General features: G+C 38.2%; 4 protein-coding genes across 9 annotated transcripts in view; all 4 read left to right on the forward strand.

The window, feature by feature from the left end:
* znf1162 (zinc finger protein 1162) overlaps window positions 1-27097 on the forward strand; it is a gene marked incomplete in the record, with an annotated part of 137292 nt that overhangs the window by 6614 nt on the left and 103581 nt on the right.
* Window positions 1095-7475, forward strand: LOC101883031 (zinc finger protein 235). Its single transcript, NM_001447161.1, is given in 4 exon segments — window positions 1095-1118; window positions 2698-2823; window positions 2908-3027; window positions 6141-7475. Coding segments are annotated over 3 exon segments (1131 nt in total). The 5' UTR covers window positions 1095-1118; window positions 2698-2768; the 3' UTR covers window positions 7097-7475.
* LOC146725323 (uncharacterized) lies at window positions 8265-15220 on the forward strand. The gene is made up of 4 exons (XM_087303502.1): window positions 8265-8494; window positions 9754-9957; window positions 10096-10215; window positions 12648-15220. The coding sequence occupies exons 2-4, from the start codon at window positions 9903-9905 to the stop codon at window positions 13595-13597; spliced, it is 1125 nt and encodes a 374-aa protein (XP_087159628.1). The 5' UTR covers window positions 8265-8494; window positions 9754-9902; the 3' UTR covers window positions 13598-15220.
* Window positions 9776-27047, forward strand: zgc:175284. 6 transcript variants are annotated; one of them, XM_087303170.1, is made up of 5 exons: window positions 17528-17740; window positions 18272-18381; window positions 21154-21522; window positions 22957-23310; window positions 26076-27047. In XM_087303170.1, exons 2-5 carry the CDS (start codon window positions 18327-18329, stop codon window positions 26573-26575), a joined length of 1278 nt encoding a protein of 425 aa, XP_087159296.1. In that variant the 5' UTR covers window positions 17528-17740; window positions 18272-18326; the 3' UTR covers window positions 26576-27047.

Here is a 27097-nt window from a genome sequence, read left to right on the forward strand (position 1 = left end):
ATACACTTTCTATGTGAATTTATGTTTTGAGCTTTTACTGCAAATGTCACATCCATAACCCTGGACTTGCTCAATTAGTTTTTAAGTTATATTGGCAGTTTATGTATGGGGAAATCATGTCTTTACAAATTCGAAAGCTCCAGGTGGTCAGCGGGAGCTCTGTGAACAGTCACCCCCTCCTCCTCCTCCCCCAAAAGAAGCTTTATATCGGTCAGACCATCTCAGGACCTTCTGCTGGATCTAATCTCTTGCATCTCTGTTGTTAAAGTGTGATCTGTAGTTACTCTTTGTTGTATTTAACGGTCAGTATTTAGACTTTTGAACCTATTATCTGGTCTGATGTGTTAGTTTTGGCAGATCGCAAACATACGTGTTATAATTCATTTATGACCGTAAATAATCTAATATCAAATGATGTCACTTTCGACTCATAGCTTTAAAGTTGTATTGCACGCATTACATGTTAAATTTTATGCAAATGTGACAGGACTGACAGAAACACGGGACGGTTGTAAAATTATTTATGTTATATATTTGTAGAGTTTATTTATAATTTCATGTTTTTGATCAATAAATATGAATAAAAACAATTTAAACATATTTCTGAAGTATTTTTTTTTTCTAAATAACAGTTTTTAGCATAACAAATGGATTAAAGCTGTAGGTCCAATTGGGCTGAGGACAATGACAGGGTTTGTATAGTGTAAAGTGTTTTTAATAAAGAACAAAAATCCGAGAACCAATTGAACGACATATTCCTTTACAGGACAACTCAAAGAGATCAACCAGCTGTCTATTTTAGATGTAATACTTTTTATTAACTATATTAATGTTTTTAATTTTAGATAAAGTACATTTCTGGTAGAACGTCCAATATTTTTACTCAATCGGCCGTGAAAAAAGGGATTGTAATAAGTGTCCTTTTAATTTTTTAAGAATCTAATTAACAGTATTTTAACTCTAAAACGAACGGGAATCCGACGGCTTTTTGGCGAAATTAGCAATTGTTTTGTATTTTAATTTGGCGCGTTTTTGTTTATCCGCCCGTGCTCCAGCTTCGCCGTGATGACGTCAAATGAACTGACGCGTTCATTGAGCGTCGAGTCTTCAGAGCTGAGGTGAGTCGTTGACGCTTTTTCTTGTGTACACAACAATAAAACACACTTTACAGTTTATTAAAGCGACAATCTGCGACTAGTTTCTGCATTGAGTTCACCTCTATCTGTGTGTCTGCTGACCAAAACAATACAGCAGGCAGAGAGGAGCTCTGAGAGGAAGATATTAGGGAGTTTGTGTTTTTCATTGTGAACTGATTGTCAACTGTTGTGATAAAACATAATGAATGTATTTGGGGATTTAGTGTGGCAGATATATATTAAGCTTGACACTGAAAACATTAAGGTATTGGTTTGTGTTTGCTCGTCATGTAAAGGTGTTTTATGGTTTGTGCGTTTTTACACACCATATATACCTGTTTAGCAGTTATGTAGTAAAAATAAGTTGATTTCTAAAATTACGAAATGCTTTAGATAAACCTCAATATGAAATCGTTTTCACTTAAGTAAAAACGCATAACTTTAAAAATATGACTAGATATAGTTTCATTTATGTGGTAAACACATTTAAAAAGACATTTACCGTAAAATGTTTTATATTTGAAGAGTTTAGATGCAAAAACCTTTTAAAGCCGTCTCTAATTTTCCTCTAAAATGAGCATTTTCATCAGGCTCCTGTGTATATGGTCAGTAACATAAAATTTATGGCAAAGAAAAAGGCCTTTTCCTGGACTTTAAAGTGAAATATCTCAAAATAAACAAAGGAGGCTGAGAAAAATGTTCATTTTCAAAAATTTCAGACGGCACCTAGAGGTTTTCCTATCTGAACTCTTCATTTATTATCATATTAACTTTAATGATCTTATTTGAACTGTCTTGTTTATTTATGGTAGTTATTAACTTTTTTTGCCATGAATATATTCAAATCTGCAAAATAAGTTTTAAGAGCAAGTTATGTGATCACCTATTGTGTTACCTAAGAGATAATATTAGCACACTGGATGTTATTTACCATGCAGCAATTAATTTTGTTACTGGTACGCCATTTAATGCTTATCACTTGTCAACTGTATTCTTTATTGAATCAGCCTTCTCTTCAATCACGTCGACAAATTCCTTAGTTTCTGCTAATTTACAAAACCCCTATTGGGAAAACTCCACTATATTTAGTCACTTCTTCAGAATTCAGAAAACATGTGGAAATCTGCACTCTAGTAGTTTTATTAGCCTTTGCACACCCAAAGTTCGCACTTCATTTGGTCGCTACTCTTCAGTTTTCTGCTGCTGATTCTTGGTGTCATCTGCAGCAGACCTTAAAGCTCAACACTTTCATTCCACTATCATCCTTTAAAATTGTAATCCAGTAAATAGTACAAGATCCCTGTGCTTGTATTTAGTTTTTCATTTGTTTTATATGTTATTATCTGCATTTGTGAAATTGTTATTGTATTGTGTCCCTGCTGCTTTGTACTGTATCTGCTTTTTATGTTGCCTCTTGGCCAGGTCGTCATTGTAAATAAGAACTGGTTCCCAATTGACTTTCCTGGTTAAATAAAGGTTATTATAATATGCTTTATTTCTTTAATCAGTGTAAATAATTCTGATTTTTCTGTTTTTTCATTTGCAGCTCGTCCTTCTTAAGTTCAGCTGTAAATACTGGAGTATTTCCATCAGTCTACAAGTGAAGACGAGCATCTGACCATCAGGAAGAAGATGAGTGATTCAGAACCCTGCAGAATTAAACAGGAAGAGACTGAAGAACTAATAGGTAATAGGTCACTCTTTTGATGCAAGCCATATAAATATAGTAGTCAACATTGAAGTTAAAATGAACTTATTTCCTAATTTTCAGATGTGAAGGAGGAGAGTGAAGAACTGAGTGAAGATGAGGAGAAACATCAGGTCAAAAGTGAAGAAGGAACTCAATCAGAGCCTGAACAGTTACCTTCTCTGCAAACAAACACCAACCACAGTAAGTTGGAAATTTTAAGATCCAGCCCTTCAGGTCATATTAATTAGGATAATTGTGGAATTCAATCGTCTCTTCTCTGTTGTATTCTCTTCTTTCTTCCAACAATGTTTTTAAGCCACAGGAATCTGGATTGTGTAAACTCCACAGCACAGAAACTGCATTAGTTTAAGTCACTAATATCCTGCTAATGGCATCCAATTCAGGACATCTGTCTATACAGACTCTTCTCGATCTTATTGCCACTAAAGACCACATTTAAACTACTTTAATCTCTAGAGTAGAAAGTATGTTTGGAGTTACCGGTTCTGCTTTGAAATGTGTTAAGTCTTATGTTTATGAGCTCAAGCAGTTTGTGGTAATGGGTGCCTGCAGCTCTGAGGTCGCTGTGGCTGGCTCTGGTGTACCTCAGGGATCAGTATTGGGCCCTTTACTTTTTAGCCCCAATCTCAATTCTGTTTTTGTACCCCTTTCACTTGGCTTTTAAAACAGAGTGTGAAGGGGAAGGGCTTCAAAATTTACCCCTGAGAAATAGGACAGCACTATGACACGTGCACAGATCATCATATGTCATCACGATCTCTTGTTTATATGAGATCGGCGATCGTCACTGCTGTAGTTATTCCGGTTGTGTTATTTTTTTGTTTATCTTCAGGAAGTCACTGAAGGCATATATCATGTTATCATAATGATACAATGTGGCAATAAGCTCGTAACTTTACCGTAAGACATCCTTTATGCAACAGCACTTTTATAAAGTTTTCATCGGCCAATCTCCACCACAAGAAATCAATACTCATTTTCGGCTGCAAAAAACTGACTCAAGAAGAGGAAAAAATTCTAGTGTTCATATCTGGTGTTTAACTATTTGTAGATATTACTCAGCAATGTTAACTTATTAATTTGTGGCAAGGAGTTGTAAAGCATTACTTTGCTACAGCAATCCACATGTAAATAACGCATTAGTCTTTTAGGGGCGAAATTCAACTCAAACACCACCAAACTGCCCAAGTTACTTCAGAATCCGATGTCTACTTTACAAATATTGTGAAAAGTATTAAAAAATATGAGGCGATGTACACCGAAATAGGGGGTGCCATTGTATGGTCACCAATTGAAACCTGAATGCAAGCTGGTGGCTTAATAAAATTTTTATCAACCAATCACCACCACAAGAAGGCAATACTCATTTTTTGCTGCAAGAAATTCTCATTGGAGCATGTGATATATATATATATATATATATATATATATATATATATATATATATATATATATATATATATATATATATATATATATAAAGAGAGAGAGAGGAGGATCTAAACGACTGGGAAAAAATAAAATAATTGACCATCGAATAAAAGGGTTGCTGACAATTGACAATTAATCAATCATTGATTAATCATTTGCACATTTCTCTCTTAAAGGGTCATGAAACACCAAAACACATTTTTTGAGCTGTTGACAGTGGTATATGTGTCCCACACTGCTAAAAACACTATTAGGACACCTATATTTCACTAAAAAGTGTAAATTGGTTGTTTTTGCGTTATTTCAAGCAAATTCGTACTTCTGGTTTGAAAGGAATTTTTGAAGCTGCGTCACGACCATGACATAATAGCGTGTATTCCAGCGTGCAGACTGGGTGTCTGTGCCAGAGTGTGTCTTATTACGTCTTACGCCCTATTCACACGGGGCTTCAGCGTCAACGCTTCCCATTCACTTTGAATGGGTGACATCAGGCGTTGCCGAACTGCATTGTGGATCCGTCGGCGCCGCTTCAGAAGCGTTCCTCGCTGCAGAAGTTGGGACTAGCTCAACTTTTCAAGCGCCGACGGAAGCGTCAGCCAATCAGATCGCTGTATGCAAATACACCAGCTCAGACAGTGGCCTATTGCTGACTGAATTTCATTGGCTGACGCTTCTATGACGATCGTTTCAGCTCCAACTTCAGACACGCCTTCTGTCAAGCGTTGACGCTGAAGCCCCGTGTGAATAGGGCGTTACAGTGTGCTGCATTAATGCATGAGTAAGGCTTGGTTCAAACCAATCAGCGCGCTCTATTGTGCAACTTCATTAATATTCATTACTGTCACAGTGTTTAGACGGCAGAGACGCCACGTTGTGTTGGCAAAATAAGCGTGAAGTGTTGCTTTTATAGTTTGCTGCAGTTAAGTTTCGTTTTCATTTTCTCTCTGTGAGAGCGCAGCTGGAGTCACGTGTGGATTAACAGTGTACGCGACGCTCGACAACAATAACTTACGTGTCTAAGGAGGATTATTGTTTACCTGAGAGCTGTTCTCATCTGCAAACGCTGAGATCCTGATTCGCTTGTAGTCTCCTCTAAATAAAGACGCGGCTCTAGTTGCTGGTGATTGTCCTGTCTCTACAGATTTGGTAAGTGAGCGACCAGTGCTCTTTGTTTATTCAGTTTGTTCGTATCGAACTAAGTTAACTATTGCACTGAGTGTAAACATGTTAGCATCACAACCAAACTTTAACCTCGTGTAGGATTTTCACCGCATTTTGTGACCGGAATAACAAACGCGGCTTTCTGACACTACCTGTCGTGTGCATCTAAGTTTCCGGGAAATGCGGAGGGGTCTTTTCTCTCATTCGCCGTGCGGTATCAAACATTGCATGAAAAATACATGCTTAGAGCAGCTCCTCGAATCAAATATTTTGTTTGTCGCGAGGGACATGAATGAATTCTCTGAATGAAAGAGCCAAACTGCAGTTAAAGTCCACCATTTAATAATTTGGCAAATAATTCGACTACAGATGTCCATGTAAACAAACTTTTTCCCCTGTGTGTGTGTGTGTGTGTGTGTGTGTGTGTGTGTGTGTGTGTGTGTGTGTGTGTGTGTGTGTGTGTGTGTGTGTGTGTGTGTGTGTGTGTGTGTGTGTGTATTTTGACTCTGAAACTCGCGCGTGCCCAAATAGACACTCCCACACCATCCTACTTTTCTTCCTCTGACACTCCCCCCTAAACAGAGCTGGACACGCCCACTTTTCTGACTTTTTCCAAAGTAGAGGTGTGAAAGCACCCTGCTGAAACGAGGGGCTTTCATGGCCCTTTAAGATGTAACTTTGTTTCTGTACTTGATTTTCAGACCTGATGGTGAAGAAAGAGGAAAGTGAAGAACTGAGTGTAGACAAGAAGGTCCGTCGTAGTGTTTATACAGAAGTGAAGCCAAATTCATGCACTTTGTGTGGAAAGAGTTACAAACGGCTGTCACATTTGAAACAACACCAGAGGACTCACACCGGAGAGAGACCGTACACATGTGATCAATGTGGGAAGAGTTTCAGTCTACCATCAACCCTTAATCACCACATGAAGACCCACACTGGAGAGAAAACACACAAATGTGATCACTGCGGCAAAACATTTTTGAGGTCTACAGAGCTGAGGAGACATCTTACAGTTCATACAAACGAGAAGCCTTACTCATGCTCTGAGTGTGGAAAGAGTGTAAGTCGTCTGTCAATTTTAAAAGAACATCAGAAGATCCACGCTGGTGTTAAAGAGCATGTGTGCTCTGAGTGTGGGAAGAGTTTTATTAATGCTCAAGTACTGCAAATACACCAGAGGATCCACACCGGAGAGAAACCTTACAAGTGTTCACACTGCGACAAGACATTCAATCAGTTACAAAACCTGAAATCACATCAGAGGACTCACAGTGGAGAGAGACCTTACAAGTGTTCACACTGCGACAAGACATTCAGTAAGTTACAAAACCTGAAATCACATCAGAGTATTCACACTGGAGAAAAACCGTACAAGTGTTCACACTGCGACAAGACATTCAGTCAGTTACACGCTTTTAAATCACATAAGATGATCCACACTGGAGAGAAACCGTACAAGTGTTCACACTGCAGCAAGGCATTCAATCGGTTACACACTCTGAAATCACATAAGAGGATTCACACTGGAGAGAAACCGTACACATGTACTACGTGTGGAAAGAGTTTCAAACAATCATCACATTTTCATCAACACATGAGGATCCACACTAGAGTGAAAACAGTTCCAGCCAGTTCCGATTACAGTTCGAAATAGATGAGGACAGTTAATGGTAAACGGGGAAATTCTCAAAATTAGAAAAATACTCCTCTGTTATACCACAAAATCAAGTTTTAAGACTATTTGCAGACGAGAATATATTTGAAAAATTCTGTGCATATGTCAGTCTTGCCATGAAAAAAAATACGTTTTCACCAAAATACGGAAATCGTTTCTTGTTTTTTTTGTGTGTAGCAAGTATTTGACAGTACTTTAGAAACACTCAAATTCATCTGTTAGTGTTTTCAAACTATTCTATTTGCTTTACCAACGTCACACAAGTGGCAATTTCACATTCGTCACATCCGTAACGACACTTTTTCACCATAAGTGTGAAAATATTAAATTAAATAAAACCAATAATTTTTGTTCTATAGAGAGCCGACTCTTATCCTTTTGATTATCATTGTTTCTTTTGGGTTGTGCAGTTTGATCCACAGAATTCCTACAGAGTATGTTGTATACTGTAAACCAGCAGACTGTTTTGTCACATCCATAACGCATGTTTATTTCCCTCATTTAAAATATAAAACATGTTTACAGATTGATATTTTTCTGCTCCCATAACTCTGTGCTTAGTTGTTCTGGAAAATATACACCGATGTGACAATATAGTGTTAATATACACTTTCTATGTGATTTTTTTTGCTTTGAGTTTTTACTGCAAATGTCACATCCATAACGCTGGACTTGCTCAATTAGTTTAAAGTCAAATCGGCAGTTTATGTATGGGGAAATCACGTCTTTACAAATTTCAGGAGCTCCAGATGGTCAGCGGGAGATCTGTTATAAAGAACAAACTACTGAGAACCAAATGAAGGACTTTTTCATTTACAGAACATCTCACAGATATCGACCATCAGTCCATTTTGGAAATCTTTGGGATGTAATACTTTTTATTCACGTTATTATTGTTTTTATTTCAGGTAATGTACGTTTCTGGTAGAACGTCCCATATTTTAACTCAATAAGCCATGAAGGGATTGCAATAAGTGTCCTTTTACCTTTTTTAAGAATCTAATTAACAGTATTTTAACTCTAAAACTGAAGACGGCTTTTTATCCACATTAGTAATTGTTTTTGTTTTGGTATTTTAATTTGGCGCGTTTTTGTTTATCCGCCCATGCTCCCGCCTCGCCGTGATGACGTCAGCGCTGACGCCTTCATCCAGCGTCGAGTCTTCAGAGCTGAGGTGAGTCGTTGACGCTTTTTCTCGTGTTTACACAACAATAAAACACACTTTACAGTTTATTAAAGCGACAATCTGCGACTAGTTTCTGCATTGAGTTCACCTCTATCTGTGTGTCTGCTGACCAAAACAATACAGCAGGCAGAGAGGAGCTCTGAGAGGAAAACATGAGCGAGTTTGTGTTTTTCATTGTGAACATAATGAATGTATTTGGGGATTTAGTGTGGCAGATATATATTAAGCTTGACACTAAAAACATTAAGGTATTGGTTTGTGTTTGCTCGTCATTTAAAGGTGTTTTATGGTTTGTACGTTTTTACACACCATATAAACCTGTTTACCCGATATGTAGTAAAAATAAGTTGATTTCTAAAAACAAGCAAATGAAATGCTTCAGCTAAACCTTAATATGAAATACCTTTCACTTATTAAATAAAAACGCATAACTTTAAAAATATGGCTAGATATAATTTTATTTATTTGTACACACATTTAAAGAGATATTCACTATAAAACTATATTTGAAGAGTTCAGATGCAAAAACCTTTAAAAGCCATCTGTAATTTTCATCAGGCTCCTGTGTATATGGTCAGTAACAACTTTTATGGCAAAGAATAAGGCCTTTTCATCCTCCCTAACGTGAAATATCTCAAAATAAACAAAGGAGGCTGAGAAAAATGTTTATTTTCAATGGAAATTTCAGACGGCACTTAGAGGTTTTTCCATCTGAACACTTCATTTATTATCATATTACCTTTAATGATCTTATCTGAACTGTCTTGTTTATTTATGGTAGCTATAAACTTTTTTGCCATGAATCTATAAAATCTGCTAAATAAGTTTTAAGAGCAAATTATGTGATCACCTATTGTGTTACCTAAGAGATAATATTAGCACACTGGATGTTATTTAGCATGCAGCAATTCATTATGTTACTGGTGCGCCATTTAATACTCATGACTGTCAACTGTATTCTTTATGGAATCAGCCTTCTCTTCAATCACGTCCACAAATTCCTTAGTTTCTGCTAATTTACAAAACCCCTATTGGGAAAACTCCACTATATTAACGATCACTATTTACAAAACATGGAAATCTGCACTCTAGTAGTTTTATTAGCCTTTGCACACCCAAAGTTCGGACTTTATTTGGTCGCTGTTCTTCAGTTTTCTGCTGCTTAATCTTGGAGTCATCTGCAGCAGATCTTAAAGCTCAACACTTTCATTCCACTATCATCCTTTAAAATTGTAATCCAGTCACAAGATCATCGTGCTTGTATTTAGTTTTTCCTTGGTTTTACATTAGTATTGTATTGTGTTTCTGCTGCTTTGTATGGTATCTGCTTTTGTTGCCTTTTTATGTTGCCTCTTGGCCAGATCATCATTGTAAATAAGAACTGGTTCCCGATTGACTCACCTGGTTAAATACAAGTTTGTTGTTTCATCGATCAGTGTAAATTAATCAGATTTTTTTGTTTCTTCTTTTGCAGCTCGTCCTTCAGTTCTGCTGTAAATACTGTAGCATTCCCATCAGTCTACAAGTGAAGACGAGCATTAAACCATCAGGAAGAAGAGAAACCTGCAAAGACAGAGTTTATTGAAGGACAGTGAGAAGATGAGTGATCCAGAACCCTGCAGAATTAAACAGGAAGACACTGAAGAACTAATAGGTTTGTGTTTATTCATTACTCTTTTGGTGCAAGCAATATATATATAGTAGTCAACATTTAGCAAATGATTAAAAACTAGCCTTTTAAAATTAACTTACTTATAAGTAATAAGTAATAACTTATTTACTCAATATTCAGATGTGAAGGAGGAGAGTGAAGAACTGAGTGAAGATGAGGAGAAACATCAGGTCAAAAGTGAAGAAGAAACTCAATCAGAGCCTGAACTGTTACCTTCTCTGCAAACAAACACCAACCACAGTAAGTTGGACATTTTAAGATCCAGCCCTTCAGGTCATATTAATTAGGATAATTGTGGAATTCAATCGTCTCTTCTCTGTTGTATTCTCGTCTTTTTTCCAACAATGTTTTTAAGCCACTTGAATCTGGATTGTGTAAACTCCACAGCACAGAAACTGCATTAGTTAAAGTCACTAATGACCTGCTAATGGCCTCCAATTCTGGACATCTGTCTATACAGACATTTCTCGATCTTAATGCCACTATAGACCACATTTGAACTACTTTAATCTCTAGAGTAGAAAGTATGTTTGGAGTTACCGGTTCTGCTTTGAAATGTGTTAAGTCTTATGTTTATGAGCTCAAGCAGTTTGTGGTGATAGGTGCTTGCAGCTCTGAGGTCGCTGTGGTTTGCTGTGGTGTATCTCAGGGTATTGGGCTCTTTACTTTTTAGGTCCATTGCCAATTCTATTTTTGTACCCCTTTCACTTGGCTCTTGAAACGGAGTGTAAATGGGAAGGGCTTCAACATTTTCCCATGTGAAATGGGATAAGACTACAACACCTGCACACGTCATCATATGTTAACATAATCTCTTGTTTATATGAGATCGATGACCTGGGGTCCGTTCTTCGTACCTCGCTTAAATGATCTAAGATTATTTGGCAGATCCTGGATCTTTTAATCTTGATAACTGATCTCTGGCTAATTTGGTTCTTCAAACAAGTTCGTGAATCAGATTAGAATGTCTGGATGAACTGATCTGAGATCGCTGCGTGTGTTGTTAAGGACAGATCTATCGATCCTCGAAATCATGATCAGCAATGCAACGATTGGCTGACGGCACAGCAGCGTAATGACATCATCTGATTAATATTCAATTATCCATGTGAGCAAAATTACATCAAATTAGCAGTAAACGGCTTGTTAAATATGACACGCAATAACCTTTCACGTTTGTTGTGAGCTGCAGGCTTTACACTTTCATGTGTCGAGAGTATTCATCATGTATTTCAATGCAAATCAGTGTATTTAGTTCTACATTTAGAGAAGATTTTCTTTATTATAGTAGCCGTTTTTTAATCGGTGTAAAGAATAACTGGTTGTTTACAAAAGCATTTTCATATTGGTAAAGGCGTCTGCAACTTTTGTGAAGCGTCAAATCACCGGCATATTAACTATCAAAACATCTTTATGACTGCATAAATGTATTATTGCTTTAAAAAAAGTCACATATTCTGCATTTCTATTTTACACAATTTGTACTAAAGCGATCTAAAAAGTTCATATCAATAAGTTTTCTCTTTGCACCACCAGGTGGCAGTCTTTGTACTTTCATTTCGAGGGTGCAGATTGCATACGTTTTATTAATATGTATAACTTAATTTATTTTATTAATGACTATAACTTTATATATATAGCTAAAAAATATGTACCATTTTCCCAAATATAACTACTACTGTAAGAAAATATCAGAATTCGCAACATACTTTCTGTATTATCTTTGCTTGAACTGACCCAATCTAATCCTGTTTATATGAATTGAGCCAGCTCCCGATCAAGTTTGAGCTAGCAGAACTGTTGCTATGACAACAACTCTCGGATCAGCTTTGCCAGCTAACTGAGTAATTCACGTACGAAGAACGGACCCCTGCTGTAGTTATTCCAGTTGCGCTATTTATTTTGGTATTTATTTTTTAGGAAGTCACTGAATGTCATAGATCATGTTATTATAATGATATAATGTTTCAATAAGATCGTAACTGTACCGTAAGACATCATTTTAATATTTTATGCAACGGCACTTTTATAAATCTTTTATCGGCCAATCATCACGACTAGAAATTAATACTCGTTTTTGGCTGCAAAAATATTAATCTAATCATGTAATACATAGAGAACGACTCAAAAAGAGGGAAAAAAAATTCATATGTGGTGGCATTTATATATATGTATTTTTTTTAATGAATATTACTGAGCAATATTACTTATTAATTTGTAACGAGGAGTTGTAAAGCATTACTTTGCTACAGCAATCCATATGTAAAATACCGCATTAGTCTTTTAGGAGCGAAATTCAAGTCAAATACCACCAAACTGCCCATACTACTTTAGTATCTGATGTCTACTTTATAAAGTTTGTAAAAAGTATTAAAAAATATAGGGGGGGTGTACACATAATTACGGAGCGCCATTGTAGGGTCACTAATGGAAACCGAATGCCAACTGGTGGCGTAATAAAGCTTTTATTGGCCAATCACCACGACTAGAAATCAAAACTCGTTTTTGGTTGCAAGAAATCCTCATTGGAGCATGTGATAAATATAGAGAACGACTCAAAACGATTGGGAAAAAATTAAATAAATGACCATCTAATTAAAGGTCAATCATTGATTAATCATTTGCACATTTCTCTCTTAAGATGTAACTTTGTTTCTGTGCTTAATTTTCAGACCTGATGGTGAAGAAAGAGGAAAGTGACGAATTGAGTGTAGACAAGAAGGTCCGTCGTAGTGTTCATACAGAAATCAGGCCAAATTCATGCACTTTGTGTGGAAAGAGTTACAAACAGCTGTCGCATTTAAAACAACACCAGAGGACTCACACCGGAGAGAGACCGTACACATGTGATCAATGTGGGAAGAGTTTCAACCAACCATCAACCCTTAATCAACACATGAAGACCCACACTGGAGAGAAAACACACAAATGTGATCACTGCGGCAAAACATTTTCAAGGCCTTCAGAGCTGAAGAGACATCTTAGAGTTCACACAAAGGAGAAGCCTTACTCATGCTCTGAGTGTGGAATAAGTTTTAGTCGTTTGTCAAATTTAAAAGAACATCAGAAGATCCACGCTGGGGTTAAAGAGCATATTTGCTTTGAGTGTGGGAAGAGTTTCAATAGAGCTCAAGTACTGAAAATACACCAGAGGATCCACACCGGAGAGAAACCGTACAAGTGTTCACACTGCGGCAAGACATTCAACCAGTTACAAAACCTGAAATCACATCAGAGGACTCACACTGGAGAGAAACCGTACAAGTGTTCACACTGCGACAAGACATTCAGTCAGTTACACACTCTGAAGTCACATAAGATGATCCACACTGGAGAGAGACCGTACAAGTGTTCACACTGCGACAAGACATTCAGTCAGTTACACACTCTCAAATCACATAAGAGGATTCACACTGGAGAGAAACCGTACACATGTACTCGCTGTGGAAAGAGTTTCAAACAATCATCACATTTTCATCAGCATACGAGGATCCACACTGGAGTGAAAACACACAAATGTGCTCAGTGCGACAAAACATTTCTGAGGCCTTCAGTGCTGAAGAGCCATCTCAGAGTTCATACAAAGGAGAAATCATGTTCTTCAGCTCCATCAGAAACTTAATCAAGGATTTCCTAATGATTTTCCATATATACACACACACAAACTGCTCAAACAAATAAAGGGAACACTTAACAACCTAGATCTAAATGAAGTAATTGTTCTTATTTAATACTTTGACCTTTAAATAGTTGAATGTGCTGACAACAAAATCACACAGAAATTATCGGTGGAAATCACATCTATTAACCCATGGAGGTCTGGATTTGGGGTCACACTCTAAATTGAATTGGAAAAACACTCTTCAGGGTGATTCAACGTTAATGTATTGTCCTTAAAACTGGTCAAAATGAGGCTCGGTAGTGCGTGTGGCCTCCATGTGCCCGTAGGACCTCCCTACAACACCTGGGGATGCCCCTGATGAGTTGGCGGATGGTCTTCTTAGGGATTCCCACCCAGACCCGGAATAAAGCTTCCGCCAACTCCTGGACAGTCTGTGTTGCAATGTGCCGTTGGTGGTTGGAGCGAGACATGATGTTCAACGTGCTCAGTTGGATTCAGGTTTGGGGAACGGGCGGGCCAGTCCATAGCATAAATGCCTTTATCTTGCAGGAAATGCTGACACACTCAAGCCGCATGAGGTTTAGCATTGGGATGAACCCAAGGTCAACTGCACCAGCATATGGTCTCACATGGCGTCTGAGGATCTCATCTCGGTACCTAATGGTAGTGTGGTTACCTCTGGCGTCCGCACAGTGGATGGAGCAAGACATGATGTCCCACATGTGCTTAGTTGGATTCAGATTTGGGGAAGAGGTGGGCCAGTCCATAGCATCAATGGCTTCATCTTGCAGGAACTGCTGACACACTCCAGCCACATGAGATCTAGCATCATCTTGCATTAGGATGAACCCAAGGTCTGCTGCACCAGCATATGGTCTCACATGGCGTCTGAGGATCTCTTCTCGGTACCTAATGGTAGTGTGGTTACCTCTGGCGTCCGCACAGTGGATGGAGCAAGACATGATGTCCCACATGTGCTTAGTTGGATTCAGGTTTGGGGAACGGGTGGGCCAGTCCATAGCATAAATGCCTTTATCTTGCAGGAACTGCTGACATGCTCCAGCTACATGAGGTCTAGCATTGTCTTGCATTGGGATGAACCCAAGGTCAGCTGCACCTGCAAATGGTCTCACAAGGGATTCCGAGGATCTCATCTCGGTACCTAATGGTAGTGTGGTTACCTCTGGCGTCCGCACAGTGGATGGAGCAAGACATGATGTCCCACATGTGCTTAGTTGGATTCAGGTTTGGGGAACAGGTGGGCCAGTCCATAGCCTCAATGGCTTCATCTTGCAGGAACTGCTGACACACTCCCAAGGTCTGCTGCACCAGCATATGGTCTCACATGGCGTCTGAGGATCTCTTCTCGGTACCTAAAGGTAGTGTAGCTACCTCTGGCGTGCACATGAAGGGCTGTGCGGCCCTGCAAAGAAATGCCATCCCACACTATTATTGACCCGCTGACAAACCAGTCATTCTGGGGGATGTTGCACATGTGCGATTGTCTTGTTTTAACAGTATTTAAAAATGGTGCTTCCTGTGTTGTCGTTTCTATTCTTGCCCATAAGTAACGATTCTCTGTAAACCAATAAACGTTTAGCAACGAGTCCAAACTTAAACAAACCTTATCATCTTCATGAATAGCCAAAAAGCCAAGAAGACAAGCATAACCTGCTGTGTGTCATGTTGTTTACAAGGGCGTCCAAAAAAGCTTGAGTGATTTTACTCTGTCCAATGAGCTTGCAATCGCTTGCTGTGTGTCTAGGTCTGTTGCGATAGTCAATGTATTGACTGATCGCGCGATATACAAAAATGATGGCGGTTAATTTTTGGAGTTACGATATATTCAGGGCCGGTCCATAGAGGTTACCTAGAATAGTGAGGGTGGCATCTGCGACCTCACTTTCATCCATGACACCCCTCTCCTTTTCATTTACGACACCGCCAACTTTCACTTCGCGGCACTTCCGTTTTCACTTTCGGGTTGTGGGCAGCGTGATCGTCGTTTGTCTAGAGCGCCAGTTCAGCTTGCTATGTATTGATATAGAATAGATATATTGTCTATTTTATAAAGAAATTTAAGATGATGATGATTAGGCTACATGATATAACAAGCTAACTTTTTTGTTGAACACACTGCATTCTGCTTTCTGTGGAAGACAGGGCTTATGCAGCATCTCCATGCACGCAAACAGAGAGGATAGTGGAGGTGAAGAAGACAAGACGCAAACCCACTGACTCGTGTTTAGAAACTACAGTCAGTTAGGATAAACAAGTCGAGATGGACTTGGTTTCAAAGCCACGGTCTTCAGCTCTGGTGTGCAAACATTTTTACTTTAAGGCGAATGAGAAAGGAGAGTCCGCTAACGTGAATAAGCCAATATGTTGAATTAGTTTCAGAACAGTGGCAACGAAAAAAGGCAACGAAACTTATCGGAAATCACACCTAAAACATAACCACCCAACCATGGTAACAACAATCGCAATTGGTACTGCAGAGGGGTCTTCCAGACAGTTAACTGTAACAGATGTATTTACCTGCCAGCAGGGCCGAAGCAAGCTGAAATGGCGCTCTAGGCGAACAGCGATCACGCTGACTTAAACACGAAAGTGAAAAAGAAATTGATCAGTTTGCCGATGTAAGTGAGGACCGGGAAAGAGGGGGAGTGGGTGTCGCGAATGAAAGTGAGGACCAGGGGGTTCACAGCAGCCGCCCTCACTATTTTTCCGCCCTAGGTGGGCGCCTAGGTCGCCTCTATGGACGCGTCGGCCCCGCCTGCCAGTGTAAATATAAATGTGACAGCACGAAATGGCACACACTCACAGACTGGTACCGTTATATGCCTAAAAAGATGTAGCCTTTAAACCAGCCTGATCTCACGAGAAAACGTAAGTGTTTTACGTTTTGCCAGTTTAGTGGCTAATTCGTAAGAGTTTAAGTCATACGAAATTGTACGATTTTAAAAATGAGGCATGGCACCTAACCCCACCGCTAAACCCAATCGTCATTGGGGGATGAGCAAGTCGTACTAAATTGTACGAATTAGATCGTACAAATTCATACGAATTGGCCACTAAAGCAAAAAGTTACAAATTGCCGTGAGATTGTGTTGGTTAAACACTTAAAACAGCATCATTTACAAAAAATATGCTTCAAACATTTAACAGTCTTGTTTTAGAATCTGACTGATGATTAAAAAAGGCGGCTGAGATGCATTAAAAGTCTACATTTGTTTACATCTACTATTTATAAATACGTATTTGTTTTAAGATTTTTTTCATGTTTCAATTTCAAACCTAAATATTCTAAATATTACTAAAGATAAAATATTCTTTGTAACGGTGTACCTGAATGTTTACACTATTATGTTGTATTCATTTATTAATGGATATAAGTTATAAAGTAGCAATAATGTTGTTTAACGCAATTAATTTGGGTGCAATATATCGCCCAGCAAAAAATAGATATCGTGACAGCCCTATGTGCGTCTATATTTAAAATAACATGAGAGGCTCTAACTGAAGCTTATCGTTCTCAAATAAATCATACAAAAAAACAAGCATAAAATCAAATTCAATGATAGAACACATCCTTGATCACTGTCAGCTTCTCCGTCAAATGATGTCACTTTCAAATCATAGCTTTAAATGTGTATTGCACGCATTGTATGTTAAATTTAATGCAAATGTGACAGGACTGACAGAAACACGGGGACAACAGTTAATTTATTTGTGTTATATATTTGTATGAGGGATTGATTTTTAAGTTGCCTAATATATGGTATTTCACATGAGTAATAAGACGTTTTCGTGTTCATTAGCAAATGTTTTGGCTTGTCAGAATTATTTTAATTAGCCGCGTTGGAAAAAAAAACCGCCTTTGCGACATCCGTCCACCTCAACGTGATGACGTCAGCCATTACGCGTTCTGTCAACGTCGAGTCTTCTGGGCTGAGGAAAAAAATCTTCTGAGGTGAGGCGTTGTTTACAAAACAACATGACACATTTACACCGATTATAAAGCAACAATCTGCGAACGTCCTTCTGCGTTGAGTACGTCTGTGTGTCTGCTGACCAAAACAACACTGCAGGCAGCGAGTAGCGTTAGTTCTGTGAGGAAAGTATGAGTGTTTTTCCATGAAAGTGCGTTTCGTTTTACGTTTGGAGTTATAAAATCGCGTCTGTCATCCGTGAATAGGAATTTATTTACTATATGAATGAATTAAGTTTGACACTGAAAATCTTACATTTGTAGTTTGTAGTGGTTTTAATGGTTTGTCATTTTACATGCCACATATATGTAGCAATCTAATTTCTGTATTAAGCTTATGTTAAACTATATATATATATATATATATATATATATATATATATACACACACACATGGATATTTTAAGATAATCTTGCAATCATTGAGTATAAAATGAGCTGATCTGCTGGTCATCCTGAATGGCTGTTTAATGAGTGTTTATAGTCTGATTATAGTGTCATCATATCATAGTAGGATATAAGCTTATCAATGTTATCAGAGCTGCTGAAATTCTCCTAATTTCATGCCAAAAGCTCCTCTTTGTTTATCACATTAATTCCTTCAGATCTACATTATCATGATGATTTACTTCCTTCATAAATCAGTGTAAATGAATCAGATTTCTCTGTTTGTTCTCCTGAAGCTCTGCCGCCATCAGTGAAAGACAAAGACAGAGTTTATTGAAGGACAGTGAGAAGATGAGTGATCCAGAACCCTGCAGAATTAAACAGGAAGAGACTGAAGAACTAATAGGTTTGTGTTTATTCATTACTCTTCAATAATGAGGCTGAACAGCAGTGAGGTTGTTAATCTATAAGCACTTAATCAGTTTTACTTATATTTGTTATCAATAACAATAAAAAATGTAGGGGTGTTACGGATCACGGTTGATCCGTGAATCATACGGATCACAACCCACGGTTTGGAACACACATGGTACATTTTTCTACTTGCAGATTAATCCTAAATTTGCAACGATCACAGAGAGATCGCATCTCATGTCATTGAAATCATATGTTTGAAAACATTTAGGCTTTTCTCGTAAAATATAATGATGACGGAAGAAGTTGTGGTGGGTTATTGAGGATGTGGTGGGTTTCTTAGGTTATTAAAGGTGTTTTCTGTCACTATTTGTTTAGCCTGCTATAATGCGTTAAGTGGAAGCTGCACAATTAATCAGTAAAAAATTAAGATCTCAACACTCACGAAACATAAATTATAAATGATGGTGATTTGCATATGTTTAATAATCCTTCGTATCGCTGCATTTAATTCTGTTTCTGAACAATGCAAAAGTTAAGAAAGAATAACACAAAGACTGAGAGAACAGTTTTAGTTTAGATAAAACTACTGATGTTTATGGTAAACATTAAAATCACTGTAATATACATTTAATGACGCTCAAAAATGAAAGTTGTTGGCAGTAATTACATTATTTAACCAATATGTGGCGACAACCAGCCATCAAAAATATGCCACTGAATAATTCTTCAAAAGTGATCATCTAGCATTAAAACGTGATTTTTTATGAGTGATTAACTGAATCATTTATTGAAAATGAGACTTAATGTAAATAAATATGGGTTGTACAAATTATAATAAAATATTATAATTTAGCGTCATCAGCAACAATAGCAGTAACTGGATTTTTCACTGTACTGAATATTTGACAGTTTATTTTTATTCAACTGATTATTTCTTAATTTTATTTTATTTCTTAATTTTTTTAATTACTTTATATATTAGCATATATATATATATATATATATATATATATATATATATATATATATATATATATATATATATATATATATGTATATATATATACATCACAGTTGAAGTCTGAATTATTAGCCCCCCTGTATTATTAGCGCCCCTGTTTATTTTTTTCCCAATTTCTGATTAATGGAGGGAAGATTGTTTCAGCACCTTTCTAAGCATAATAATTTTTAAAACTTATTTCTTAAAACTGATTTATTTTATATTTGCTATGATAACAGTAAATAATATTTTACTTGATATTTTTCAAGACACTTCTATACAGCTTAAAGTGACATTTAAAGGCCTAACTAGGTTAATTAGGTTAACTAGGCAGGTAAGGTTAAACAGGCAAGTTATTGTATAATGATGGTTTGTTCTGTAGATTATTGGAAAAAAAAATAGCTTAAAGGGGGTAATAATTTTGTCGCAAAAATGTTTTTTAAAAAATTTAAAACTGCTTTTTTTCTAGCCGAAATAAAACAAGTAAGACTTTCTCCAGAAGAAAAAAATATTATCAGACATACCGTGAAAATTTCCTTGCTCAGGGCTAATAATTCTGACTTCAACTGTATATACACACACACAGAACAAGAACAAACATTGGCTCGTACTTTAGACAAACTAAAGACAATATAAAAAAAACAACAAGGAAAAGAGACAAAATAAACACAAAGAAAAAAAAAGCACATCATAGTCACAAAACATACAATCAAAACTGGTGAAGGTGTATAGCTTAAACCTCAGAGGGGTCACTGGATTGCTCTTGAGATGTTGATTTGTCAAATATTTCAAGAAATTGACCCCAAGTAGCCAAAAATTTTCTTGTGGAGCTAGTCAGTAAAAATCTGAGTCTCTCCATCTGAATAACAGACATCAGAAATCCAGTTGTGGAATGAGGGGGGTAACGGTGATTTCCAATTATTCAGCAATAGTCTTTTAGCCACCCCAATGCCATGCATTAAAGACGCTTGCATGGTTTGAGGGAGAGAAGATGTGTTTTGTGAAAGTCCAAAGATAGCAAGCTCGGCATCTGCCAGAAAAAGTGTATTGTAAGCCTTGGAGTACCAGTCAAATATGATGATCCAGAGTCTGTTCAGTAGGGGACAGAGCCAAAAGGCATGAGCCACCGTGTCCTCAGCTATCTTGCATCTATCGCACATTGGTGAGACCGTAGGAAAGATTTTATGGAGCTTGGCTTTAGTGTAGTGTGGACGATGTTTGACCTTGATTTCTTCAATTCTTTTTGTCAAAATTACAGGTTCTAGGTTCAGTTTGGTAAAAACCAAAAGTGTCTTGCAGTGCTGTTTGTTTAATAAATGGAAAACAAATTACATTTGTCATCTCCCCTTTTTGGCTGATCCAAAAAATGGTCTGATCCATGACTAAAAAAACCATAACGTGATCCGAACCATGACATTTGTGATTCTTACACCACTACTTACCTCCCTTGCCATAGAGTACTACTAATGCACAGATGGAACAAGTTTGCTAGATGGTGTAATGTCCTGTCATGAGAGTAATATTTTGCCTCCGCTGCTCTTATGCTTTGCTCGACGGAAGCCATTGAAATGAATGGGTTTCATAGTGCAGCGCTTTCTGCGTCTGGTGTGAAAGCTGCTACTTATTATGATTCTGTTCTGACGAATCTCACACTTATTTTAAATTGAAAATGTTTGCACCGCTGAGTGCTGCTTGAGCCTCATCTGCTGTTATCAAACTAACAAAATATAACCTCTTAAACTGAACTGATTTACTCTTCAGATGTGATGGTGAAGGAGGAGAGGGAAGAACTGAGCGAAGATGAGGAGAAACATGAGGTCAAAAGTGAAAGTGAAACTCAATCAGAGACTGAAAACAGTATTTTAATGAAAGAAACAGCCACAAAAGATTTGACCTGCACTCTGTGTGGAAAGAGTTTGGGGCGCAAATATGATCTCAAGCGTCACATGAGGATCCACACTGGAGAGAAACCTTACAAGTGTTCCCACTGCGAGAAGAGGTTCAATCATTCAGGATACCTCAAAATACACGAGAGGACTCACACCGGAGAGAAACCGTTTCACTGCACTGCTTGTGGAAAGAGTTACACACACTCATCTTCTCTACAGACACACACTAAAAACGTTCACAGTAAGTAAAAGATCTACATGTCGGTACAGATCAAAGTCACCCTCATCAACTCGAAAGCAACTCAATCTCACATGACCATTTGGGCTTCTTTATAAACTCAAGTTATCTATTTTATATGCACAATAGAGGAAGTATTGCGCACTTTCTACATCGTAAAATATCAAACTTTGTCAATAGCAAGCTTAGGTGTGCAAGCTTGTCATCTTTCAGCAAAGTTCTCCATTTATACATTGAAATAGGCCATTCATGCCTAATGTACAGATCTGTAGTCCAAAACAATTGGGAGAAGGATGGGGGTAAGTGGTTAGCACTGCTGCCTCACAGCAAGAAGGTCCCTGGTTCAAACCTCAGCTGGGTCAGTTGGCATTTCTGTGCGAGTTTGTATGTTCTCCCAGGGTTTCCTCCGGGTGCTCTGGTTTGCCCAAACACATGCGCTATAGGGGAATTGATGAACTAAATTGGCCACAGTGTATGAGTGTGTGAGTTAGTGTGTATGGGTGTTTCCTAATACTGGGTTGCAGCTCAAAGGGCATCCGCTGTGTAAAACATATGCTGGAAAAGTTGGCGGTTCATCCAGCTGTGGCGACCCCTGATAAATGAGGGACTGAGTCAAAGGAAAATTAATAAAAGTTTTGCACGGATACATTGAAACTAGAACATGAGTTGAACTGAGATTCAGATCAGAGCATCATTCTGCAGTTCACACTAGAATTGCTTCAGTTCCTATCAAGGTTTTAGGGCAGGGGTCACCAATCTCGGTCTTGGAAGGCTGGTGTCCCTGCAGGGTTTAGCTCCAACTTGCCTCAACACCTGCCTGCGTGTTTCAAGTATACCTAGTTAGACCTTGATTAGCTTTTTCAGGTGTGTTTGATTAGGGTTGGAGCTAAATTCTGCAGGACCTTTGGGGATCCCTGTTTTAGGGTCCCGATTTTTGGCACAGTTCAAATCATGATATGTTCAGTACAAAAACAGTACGCCATGGGTCTCAAACTCAATTCCTGGAGGGCCGCAGCTCTGCGCAGTTTTGCTCCAACCCTAATCAAACAGCTGATCCGACTAATCAAGTTGTTGAAAAGATTCTGAACACCTCGATTAGTTGCATCGCCTGTTTGATTAGTGTCGGAGCAAAATGTGCAGTTTGAGACACATGCAGTATACTGTCAAATAAGATAAAGAAAAAATGGATGTACAAGCAAAAGCACACATGAATACAGTAACTTTAGACATCATGTGATGCCTAATTGGTTGACATCGCCCAACCCTAGGTTGTATTGAACAGTTCGATATTGTTTGCAGTTTTGTGGCATCTCTTGCTTGCGCACATTTTTTTGTTGGAAATCCAAGTCAAATCTTTAGCCCTGCTAGAGCGCCACCTGCTGTTTACAAACCTTTAAAAACTGGCCTCCTAAAATGAACTTTTTACTTCATTTTCAGATCTGATTGTGGTGGAGGAGAGTGAAGAACTGAGTGAAGATGAGGAGAAACATCATAATAAAAGTGATGAAAAAACTCGATCAGAGATTGAGGATAGTATTTTATTGAAAGGTTTGACCTGCACTCAGTGTGGAAAGAGTTTTTGGCACAAATACCATCTCAAGCTTCACATGAGGATCCACACTGGAGAGAAACCTTACAAGTGTCCACACTGCGACAAGAGATTCAATTTTTCAGGAAACCTGAAAACTCACTTGAGGACTCACACCGGAGAGAAACCGTATCACTGCACTGATTGTGGAAAGAGTTTCTCAGATTCATCTACTCTACGAAGACACACAAAAAACTATCACAGTAAGTAGAAGATAGTATCTAAAGATAAAGGTTGTGTTATTTATGATAACTGTAAGGTTGATAACACATCTGTTACACATCTTTTGCATCTAATTCATTATTTCAAATGCACCAACATGGAGATGAAGTATTGATGTTTTGTTTGTCTTGTTGCAGGCTAGGCCTGTCACGATATCTATATAAAGAGTTTTGTTGCAAAACAAGATATATATTCATTTTGAGAAATGTTGGTTATTTGACATAATTATTTAAGACATCAACAGTCAAGTTCATTTACAATTTGTGTACATTAAACTATTACTTGAGCTCAGTGAAGGCCAGGAACACAATATTCTTCAAATCCAGGATCTTTTTTATTTAATTTGATGTCCCTAAATAGCTCATAAATATGTCAAAACCATGCCAAAATGCAACATATTTATATTAACATTAGCCCCTTTCACACATACAGACCTTTCCGGAAATTACCGGCAATTTTCCGAAAAGGTTGTATGTGTGAACAGGCCCTTTTTGAAATACCGGTAAATTCGTTCTGGCTATTTTCCGGAAAAAGAAGTTGTAACATTACCGGTAATTTGCCGGAATGCTGCGCTGTGTGAATGCAGAAGGAAGATTGCCGGAAATAGCGCGTCCACGTCTAGAACGTGCTGACGTGAGACGTCTGCTTTAGCCAATCAGAACAGTCAGACGCATTCACGTGCGCGCGGTTTATGAGAATAAAAGCCTTTGAATATTTTTCCAGACACCTTTAGCTGCTAGATGTTAGTCAGATCACGTTTATATGTTCCTTCTTAATGCTAACTGTGTAAATAATTATCGATAAAATGTTTATGATAATCTGTTGTTTGTTTACCTTCAAGCTCTGCGTGTGCCCATGAGCGCCCATAGCGCCAGCACACACACATAATGAACATCTCGACATGCGAAAGTGTTTCTCTATATGTTTTCATTGGAGTTGTTCACAATACTGATCCATCCAAAGAGTTTGTAATTTAGTCAAATGTTTACAAACACAAGCGCAGCCGTTTAGAGGTCATTTCATGTTAATGATGTCAGAATTTACCGGCATTTTGGGATGGATGTGTGAATGCTCTTTTCCGGAAAAATTCCGTTACGTCCTCGCCTGTGTGAACAGCGCTTTTTTGAATATACCGGTAAAGTCGTTCTGGAAATTTTCCGGATATTTACCGGTATCACTGTGTGAAAGGGGCTAATGTGAAGCATCTTAAATTGGTTAAAAAAAAACTATACATCAGAAATATATGGAATAGTATATACAAAGATTGATTAATAATAAAATTCTGAGTTCGAATTAGCCTGAATATACACAACAAAACATAATTTTTAATTTAATTTTTTTTTTTTTGCAAATTTATCCACCTTAGGCTTTATTCTACTACTGTAATACCATTAAGGAAAGCTGGTGATTCAATGTTTTGTTCGATAAGTGAGATTAGGTTAGTTAAATAAATGACTTATAGCTTGTTACAGAAAAAGTAAAGGCCGGCTCCTGTATACTGCTGCTGAAAACCAAACCTGTATGATCAGCACGGGCGGAGCCGTAGTGTCACAGTTCTTGTCTTAGGGTGCTTTCACACCTGTGAATCGATTCAGTTGTTCCGAAACAGAGATTACAAATGTTACATTGTTGCTCTTTGCTCTTGGAGCGGTTCGCTTTCACACTGCAAAGTTTCTAATCGGACCAAAAGAGCTAAAACAAGTCACGTGTGAGTAAACTCTCCTCACATTGGTCAAAGTGTCAGGGTTTATTCTGCAGAGTCCCACTCAGCTGTCAGGAGAGGTGGTGGTTTGGTGGTGTTTGACACGGTGCGCGTGACAAGTCTGAATAGTGAGGAGAGATGCAGTGGGGAGGTGGTGAGAAGGGTGCGTGACGTATTTGAGGACCGGGAGGGAGACGCGAGATTACCGGGAGATCATCACTCGTTTGCGGGCATCCGGGACACTTCCAAACTTCCCGCCCTACTCATAATTCTCTCTTCATATAGCCGTATGCCTATTTTATATCCATAAACCACAGTGACATAACCGCGCTCGGATCGTTTGCTTTCTCACTGCAATCGATCCGCTCCAGAGTTTCACATATGCCAAACGAACCATGCTAACTGGGCAAACGAGACAGGTTCCGAAACAAATGTGTAGGTGTGAAAGCACCCTCAATTGCACCGTGTCCGCGACACAAGCTCGCCTCGCCCTGTCATACTGAATGAATTATTTCACTGTAATAATAATAATAATAATAACAGCTTATTTATTTGGTTGTTGTGAAAAAGCAAAACCGTTTATTTTTCTCCATAACAACCTGTGCTTTTTATGTTTCCCTAATAATAAATCAACAACAACAAGAATTAATGTGATGTTTTAGGCTATAAATATTAGGTGCAAGCGCATAAATAACTCTTCAGATAGGCTACTCGGCTACATGTAAGTAATTATTTTAAAAATAAACTTACAAAGGACATTTCGAAATGTCGCCTTGCAGACAGGTGTCTTGTGATGGGGAGGAGCGCAGGAAAAAAAGCGCATCCTGGCCTTCCTCTTAATTGACATCAGCGGAGACTCGTTCTCTGCTGTGTTGTGACTACAATATTTAAGGTGTTGTTTTCAAAGAAAATGTCGGTGATGTCCATGCTTAATCAATGATTGACTAAAAGAGTCATTTAACCAATAATCAATTGTTTACTAATCGTTTGCATCCCTACTTCACATTTCTCATAAAATGTAATGTTTTTTCCTTTTATTTTTAGACCTGATGATTAAAAAGGAGGAAAGTGTCCATTCCAAGGAGAAGCCACACTCGTGCTCTTTGTGTGGGAAGAGTTTTAAACAGCAGTCGCATCTGAGACGACACCAGATGGTCCACACTGATGAGAAGCCGCACAAATGTGATCAATGCGGCAAAGTGTTTCAGAGAAATTCAGACCTGAAGAACCATCTCAGAGTTCATGCAGACGAGAAGCCGTACACGTGTTCTTGGTGTGGAAAGTTCTTTTCCTATCAGTCGCATTTAAGGCAGCACCAGATGATTCACACCGGAGAGAAACCGTATAAGTGTTCGCACTGCGACAAGAGATTCAGCAAGCTGAATAACCTGAAATCACATCAGAGGATCCACACTGGAGAGAAGCCGTATACTTGTGCTCAGTGTGGGAAGAGTTTCAGACACTCATCATCTATTAATCAACACCTGCTGATCCACAGCAGAGAGAAAACACACAATCTGATCATTACAGCCATTCATTTATGAGGGCTTCAGATCTGAAGGTCCATCTTAGGCTCCATTTACACTAATGTGTTTTAGTTTGAAAACGCATGAGTTTTGCTATTGTTACACCATCCATCCACACTACGCCGGAGTTTTCGAGCGTCGAAAACGGAGCGTTTTGAAAACCCTGAAGAAGCCGTTTTCTTTCTAAAGCGCTGCTGCTCCGTCTCAGTGTGGATGGGGGGAAAACGGAGACATCTGAAAACGGAGACGGTGCTGCAGTCATTCGCCTCTCTGATTGGGGGTTTTCCCTCAATATTAAGTACCCTGCACACAGTTAAGTCCTGCATCCTCTCCTTGTAAGTTCAGAATTTGCAAGTTTGATATGGAAAACACTCCTGAGGACGCGGGTAAATCCTTAAAGCAAACAGTGTACTTTATAACCTTATTCACATCATCCTGGCTACGTTGTTTCACTATATCTTAACAATAAAATTAAAACATGATATAAGGAGCTGCTATTTTCATTTTGATATTAAGAATTTAACCGACAGCAGAAATGTC

The sequence above is a fragment of the Danio rerio genome, chromosome 22 (assembly GCF_052040795.2).
Source record: "Danio rerio strain M-AB ecotype USA chromosome 22, GRCz13ab, whole genome shotgun sequence".
NCBI classification, from domain to species: Eukaryota; Metazoa; Chordata; class Actinopteri; order Cypriniformes; family Danionidae; genus Danio; species Danio rerio.